Source organism: Plasmopara halstedii (assembly GCF_900000015.1).
Source record: "Plasmopara halstedii genome assembly, contig: Scaffold_322, whole genome shotgun sequence".
NCBI lineage: Eukaryota > Oomycota > Peronosporomycetes > Peronosporales > Peronosporaceae > Plasmopara > Plasmopara halstedii.
In genome coordinates, this window is record NW_020187243.1 from 249163 (window position 1) to 256754 (window position 7592).

The 7592-nt window shown below is 43.8% G+C and overlaps 2 protein-coding genes across 2 annotated transcripts; one reads left to right on the plus strand and one right to left on the minus strand.

The window, feature by feature from the left end:
• Window positions 1-1991: 1991 nt before the first annotated feature.
• Window positions 1992-2597, plus strand: PHALS_08197 (trna (guanine-n-)-methyltransferase; the record flags this gene model as incomplete). Its single annotated transcript, XM_024723502.1, has 1 exon — window positions 1992-2597. One exon carries the CDS (start codon window positions 1992-1994, stop codon window positions 2595-2597), a length of 606 nt encoding a protein of 201 aa, XP_024574472.1.
• A 13-nt stretch (window positions 2598-2610) lies between these two features.
• On the minus strand, window positions 2611-3737 carry PHALS_08198 (di--cis-decaprenylcistransferase; the record flags this gene model as incomplete). The annotated part of the gene is made up of 6 exons (XM_024723503.1): window positions 2611-2639; window positions 2717-2895; window positions 2958-3077; window positions 3141-3357; window positions 3421-3589; window positions 3672-3737. The coding sequence occupies 6 exons, from the start codon at window positions 3735-3737 to the stop codon at window positions 2611-2613; spliced, it is 780 nt and encodes a 259-aa protein (XP_024574473.1).
• Between the last annotated feature and the right edge of the window lie 3855 nt (window positions 3738-7592).

Genomic DNA, 7592 nt, shown 5'->3' on the forward strand with positions numbered 1-7592 from the left:
ATTGACTTTGTATTTGGCCAGCCGATGGACTCGGCGGGCAACACGGGTGTGGTGGTCTTTGTGAGCCGTTTGATCAAGATGGCTCATCTTGCAGCTGTGCCGGACACCTTCGATAGTGTGAGTGCAGCGACGCTGATTGTGGATCGTGCCTTTCGACAACATAAACTGCCGTAATTAACTGATTCTGATAGAGACCCACGCTTCAAGAAGCAGAAGAAATGTTGACAGCTTTGAGATCGAAGACCTGGTTTATTATATGCTCAAACCCTTCCTAAACATGCAGTTTTTGTTGTCTTTAAGACAAAACTCCGTCCACGATTTATCGAACCTTTTGAGGTCGTGGCCAAGCGAGGCCTTGCGTATACGCTAAACTTCTCGACAAGGATGCGCACCCACCCGACACCGTTACAAGAAGCCACTACGTGGCGGGAATGCCAGTATTTAATTGAGTTTTACTTCTTATTAAAATTTAAAGCAAATCAACACAGTTTCAATTTTGAACGGAAGAGTGTATTTGCCTTGGTAAAGATATCTGGGTACTCTCGGAGGTAGTGGATTGCGATCCGCTATACTCGGACTGGTTCTGGTATAGAACATAATGTCGGTGATCTTAGTTAGCTTCCTCTAAGCAAAGAGCTACGGCAGCTCCGCTGCAGTTATACTCTCGATACTTCAAAAGAAAACGGACATATCCACTGTTTTACTGAAGCCATACCGTGATCCCGCTCTACCTAGACAGTCTGGAGTGAAGAGCTATGTTACAGTCAAAGCAGCGTCTCTATTATTTTCTAAAGCTACCTACTTTCTGATCCAGAGCAGCGACGCAGTTCTAAAACGGGGGGGTTATCTCAAGTCAGACAGGACGATGACAAATCTTATGCTATAAGTCCGAGATTGGCTCGTGAAAAGCACCAGACAAATGTCGTGACATTTGAAGAAAGACGACGTACGACCACAATTGAGAGAATCACAGGAGCCAGCGTTGGTTGGGTTAACTTTCAGCGGCAGTGCTCAAAGGGCAAATGGCGGCCCTGTCACGGGCAAGTACTGCAATCACATTTGGTTCAAACGTTGGTGTAATTGTGAAATCAAAAAGATGATATTTTAAAAGAAGAGTTGAGAACACATGAGCTGTCGCACGTCAGAAATTAGAGATAACTTCATCGTAAAAATCTTACATAACACATATTCAATCTTTGTCTATGGAGCATTAAGCACAAATACATGTATTATTGAAACAGCAGAGAAGATAACTGGCATGATTACCTCAAAGGCTTTTAACTTCGCTCCATGTAGGTGCACACGGACTCAAGTTTCTATGCAAACTGCACAACTACTTCGTTGCAGGAATCGAGACAGTTAAACGCTACATTTTCAGGAGCTATATTAACGCTACATTTTCAGGAGCTATATTAACGAGTTTCATCTAATAAAAACAACTTTATTTTTGCTTCATTCATGTGACAAGAAACCCCAGAATTACACAGAATTGCAATACGAATCAAGTACAATTGTACAATATTGTTTTTGTACGATTGTATTTAGTTGATCCCGTCCTTAAAACGGTATCCAACCGTCTATTAACGTGTGAATTGCCACAGTCAACTTCATCCATTAATCCATCCGAAAAAATGACAAATTTATGAGTTGCTGATTATTGTGACGTACTGATTGAGATCAGGATAACCGTGTGTCTTCGAGCTTTATAGGCATTGCGAGATTACTGTACGGTCATTTCTTTGAACAAGCGTAGTGTATGTATATTGTCAAAGCCAATCAATTATCCCATACGTATTAAAAGAAAATTAATGATACGAGAGCTACGATACGCGCGCGTGGCGCTCCCTCCGTTGAAAGCTTGCAAACGCAAGTTCTCACTCTCATTCACTTCGACTTCAATATGTTATTATACTAGGACATCGACTTTCTCGACTTCGAGCATCTCGCCGTCGGGTGTCAAGCGGTTTCGCCAACATGTCAATCCACTTAAAATGTTCTATCGTCAACCAGTGCAGTTTCCTGATTGGACTCAATGCTTTGCAGATTCCTCACTTCCTATTCACCTGGATATTGGCTGTGCTCGAGGAAGATATTTGATGGACGTGGCAAGATCTCGGGCATCGAAGTGGAACTTTGTAGGTGTCGAGATTCGTCGCAATGTGCTGCAAGAGGCGGAGCAAGAGGCTGTGCAACGAGGGCTTCGCAATTTGGCATTCGTACATGCCAATATGAATGTACACCTAGCGGTGATGCTACGATCATTACCAGGCCCTGTGAAAAGTGTCTCTATCTTTCATCCTGACCCATGGATGAAGAAGCGACATATCAAGCGGCGGCTAGTGAATGAGGAATTTGTGGTAGGTATGGCCAATCTTTTGCCAAATGGTACTCCCATTTACGTTCAGACAGATGTGAAGGAATTGTTTGCGTACATGATAGAGACGTATGAAATGTCAGGGCTTTATACCTTCGATGCGTTGCTTGAAAACCCGTTAGGGATTCCAACTGATAGGGAAAGTTATGTCAACACTAAAGGAGGAGAAATTCATCGCGTGGTGTTCAATGTAAATAGGAACAATACGACGAACAACACTTGACTTAGTTAAAAAGCTAATAGACGTTTGAGAACTTGCGTTTAACTGACATGATCATATGATTCAATATTAGATACATACTAATAGTAACATGCTTAACTCGGACGATTATCATCACTTGCCGAATCGGCGCTTTCGGCGATTGAACTCGATAATTATATCGTGAAGGTCGTCTTGCGTTACCTCGGGCCAATACTTGTTCATAAAAATAAGCTCAGCGTACGCAATTTGAAAGAGCAAGAAATTACTGATACGAAGCTCGCCAGATGTTCGAATCAAAATGTCTGGATCCGGCAGACCACTAGGACCATTTGACAATGGTAAGCTCACTTATCTCAGGTGTATACGAAAAACTAGACGTACGCAGTAAGCATGTAATGACTGAGCAGATCTTCGTCTATGTCGACAACGCTTGTCTTGCCCTGAGCTACTTCAGCAGCAATTTTCTTGCAGGCTCCTACGATTTCATCCCGAGCACCATAACTATCAAGTGAACAATAACAAGATGAGATAAGATACTTTTTTACAAGAATCGGCATGGCGTACCTAACACAAAGATTGAGAGAAAACGCCTTGCAATGCTGAGTCTTCGCCTCAGCCTCTTTAACTGACTTCATGAGGAAATCTGGTAGTCGACGGCTGTCCGAAGCCAACACACGTACTCGGATGTTACGTGTAAGCGCCTCGCCGAGAATATCATGAATGAAGCCATCAACTAATTTCATCAACGCATCAACCTCTGCTTTCTCCCGCTTCCAATTTTCTAAATAACAAGTTTGCATCAGCATCAAAAGATGCAGCATAATTTTCAAAAGCATCAACTCACCTGTAGAGAAAGCAAAGACTGTAAGAGCCTGAACGCCGGCGTCGATACACCAGTCCGTAAACTTCAAGACAGTCTTCGTGCCATCTGCATGACCACGAGTGCTTGAGCCGTACTTATCCTTGCCATACCGGCGGTTTCCATCGATAATAACAGCAATATGGCGAGGAATCTGAACCGACAAATGCACAGCACGATAAGTAAGCAATGAATTCTCGCCGCAGAAAGGCGATGTTATCTACAAGTGTGCAGACCTTAAGGTTGTTCTCGACAACGAGGACAGCGGCGCTACTAGTGTTGGTAATGGCTTCGGCACCCATATTCGTGACTTTGTTTGAGCTAAATGAGTAATGAGATCAAGGTCGATGATGAAAAAAGCTCTGGTCCTAGCGCAGACGTGTCATCGTAAAAGAAACCAACTTTTTGCAAGACTAACTACCAACTCACAACATAAGCTATCACATGTTGTCACATTGTAGCTCCGCCAATCGAACCATAGTTCCGGTAGCCGTGAATTCAAATCATCGAATGTGTACCTATATAAAGTTTTTCCCAGACGTCGAGGACAGACTCGACTAGGATAGGAAATACCCACTTAGTGAACGCCTTATATCAAAAGTTTAACATGTACGTTGGAATTTTTCTTATATCCAGAAATAGGAAGACTTAGTGTTTTTTGTACAACTTCAAAGAGACAGTAGATCGGATAGGTCGCGTGTTGTTTCCGAGCACCCGCTGCACAAAGTCTCCACCCCGGATGTCAAAAGGAGACGCTACTATCGCACGCTAAAGGTCTGTATCTGCAGATGATATATGCGTCACTTGAACCAGGGATTATCGGAAAATTATAGTCTTCTATGCTTCAAGAATTTACAGATGGCACAAATCATTGGAAAGAAAAAAATATATTGGGCTGACGGTAGTAGAAACGACGACGCGGGACCGATACATCAATCATGTGGCTATTGTCGTTGCCTGACGTTTAAAAGATGTGATCGATCTCATGATCTACAAAATGACGTCGTCGGAAAGACAATTGGTTGTAACGATGGTTATGATTGTTAATTCGTATGGATAGATTCTTTTGATTTAAGAAAGTGCTTCCTACCGTTATCTTACGTACTTGAATTAAATTATCTAGACTGGTTTCCCACGATGCGTTAGCTTAAATTCTAGTACACACTAGTCTGGATGTCTTGCTTCAATTACTAGTAGAATGTGAGATCCAGTATAGTGAGGCGGTACCTTGAGATGAGCTGAACATACGTGAGCTGTCCCGCATTTTCTTTGCGTTAAGAACAATAGATCATACCGAGTCATGTAACGAATCAAAGCAACAATTTGAATACGTGAGGGAGCACTGCACTTTCTAACGCTATGATGACCTCAGTGTTCGTGCTCAATAAACTAATGCGGAATGTTATTTGACCCTGCGCCTTCTCTTCAAAGTGACAAAAAAAAGCTGACGCATTGCGTGCTGATGACTCTAGTCAATCCTTGGATATGCACCATTAACCAGCTTCTTGAGCTAATTGTTTATTTAGAACATAGCATAGATATGCACCTTTAAACAGCTTATTGATCTGAAAGCGAGTTCCTCGAAAACGTTAATTAACACACTCACAAATAAAACGATGTTTATTTATCGAACTGCTTTGTTCTGATGTAAGACTGCTGCGTTATCACATTAAATGTCGTGGTGGTTTTATGCTGCTCATAACCGAAACTCATGTCCTTAACGTGTCTCAGTAAAGCAGCCATTTTCACAAGGTGCCGTGATATTGGAAAGTTCCGAAAAACATATTTCAGACATTTTATATGTTTTAAGGATGATTCTAGGTTTTGGGCAATCGACAGATTCAAACAAAATGGAAAGTAGCCACCGTTGTACTCCGGCATTACTTCTTGACAGATGCTGTCAAGAGCCTTGACGTCATCCACGAGCCACGCCTCCGTGACCTCGTTCGTAATCATGACCAACCTTACAAGCTCACGTAGCCCTTTCCGGGCAAACGTCATACGCATGCTACAATTTAAGTGAAAGGATCTTGCACGACTTCGGAATTTCTGGTCGACATAGTACTTTATCGTGTTTGGGTGATTGGAAAGCTTGCGATTAATAATGTTCATAGGAGGTAAACGCTAAAGTGAGTAGGCTCAATGTATTTCACATAATGTCTAAACGTCTGCTTTATGGTGTTAGCCAATGGCCTCATGCTTGCCATCCTTGCCATCCTTGCCGGTCAATCGATCACACATCCGGTCATAATTCCGGTTTCAACATGTGACTTGACCGTGCATGAGCGGTACACTCATTCATTCATGTCAAAAAGTCAGCTCATAACATTCATGTTTGAAAAGCTACAGCTCTTAATTGTCTCAAGGGTCGATAAAGGAAAGTGCGACACACTGCACACCAAAATGAATACCATCAGTATTTCTAGTCTCCAAATGAATAGGAATCGCACGTAGTTTGTCCACGTGGGAGCACGCCATGCAAGTATATGTCTTCGATTTTAAGATGCCTTTTCTGCATGCTGGAAGACGATGACATCAAAATCGTCAGTGTGAGAAACAGTACGACAAACAATAAAGCTCGTGCGCCAGATGAGAGGTAACAATCATTTTTAACACATACGTGAGAACACTACAGCGCCAAACAGAGTACGGTCTGCGGTTGGGGCAGTGCCCAGCGTAGATAACGCTGCGATAGTTCTGCACCAAACAAACTTGCACTGCCGTGTCACAATGATATGAAGTCTCTTTGAATTCACGGTGGAGAAAAATACAACAAAGACCAAGCATCTGGACACCTTCGACTAGATTATCGTAAGTCTGCTGATGCTTAGGGGGTCGGGTGACAAAGGCACGGTAGCTCTAAGCCCTGCTGAGTAGCCTGCAGCCAGCTTCATAATTTTAATTGGGTTGTTTGTCGAGAATGTGAAGATTGTGTCACTAATCAAGGCGAAAGATCTTTTCAAGGATTTTGGGCAATTCGATAAGAAGGAGCTTATGGGGCGTGAGTATAAAGCAGACACTGGGTGGCTAAAGAAGGTTGTAACTTTTGAACGGCAAACGATGCGCTAGAAAGGTGGCAGATTCCCGGCGTGATGCTTCGAACTTGATAATTTTGGGCAATTGGCACGGAATTGCACGGCCGGGTCGAATTAAAGGCAAACATATGTGCCTCAAATCTGCAACGAGGCTGCCGTAGCTCTTTGTAGAACAACACTAACCAGTGAAGCGCGGGTCTCTATCAGAGACAATTGACTCCGGGAGTCCATGTTGTCGAGAGACACGATCCACAAATAGCGTCGCTGTACCCACAAAGTCGATGGTGTCTGGCAATAGCGCAAGATGGGTCATCGTGCCAAACGCGCGCAGATATGTGCTCATCCGTTTATACAGCTTGAGCCACCAGAAGTGGCAACTCAAAGAGCTGTACGTCTGCTCACGACCGGGATGACCACTGCAGTGGTGTGCATAGAAGATACGGTACTTCAAATCCTCATCATGAGGAACCACAATTCGTGGTGTTTCCGTCGAATCGGTGCTATAATGCAGCAACCAGTTATTCAGCGAATATCGTTGTAGCCGTTGGCGCAACGCGCCTACAATTTATTGACCAAGTTTCCAAACTCTGTAATCCCTAGACTCGGTAGCAGCGCTACACACATACCATCATCGGCGTATGCGGCGCGGATAAAATCAGTCACTGACGACGTCACAGTCTTGGCAACGCATCAGCCAAAGCATTCTGCTTTCCTGGCTTAAGCTTCACCTCCAAATTATATTTTGCGAAGAAGGAGAATCACCAGGCTATCCTCTGCGAGAGGCGAGGCGACTGAGTCGCAGTGCGTAGTGACGCGTAATCTGTGTCGATCACAAACGGATTTGATCCCAGCAGGTGCACCCTTAACCACCCTGAACTTATCAAGTGCATGCTTGATCGCAATAAATTCCTTGTCGTGGACTTTGTAGTTCTTCTCCACAGCCTTAAGCTGGTAAGATTTGTACTCGATCACCCGGTATAACCCCTCGGCCTCTGCTCGCAGCAGTGCACAGCCGATGGTAGAGTCCAAAGCGTCACAGACGACACTAAAAGAGAGATCGGTGCGGAAGTGGACGTGCGTGTGGAGCGACACCTCCGCTTTGAGTTTGCCAAACTCAAGGCA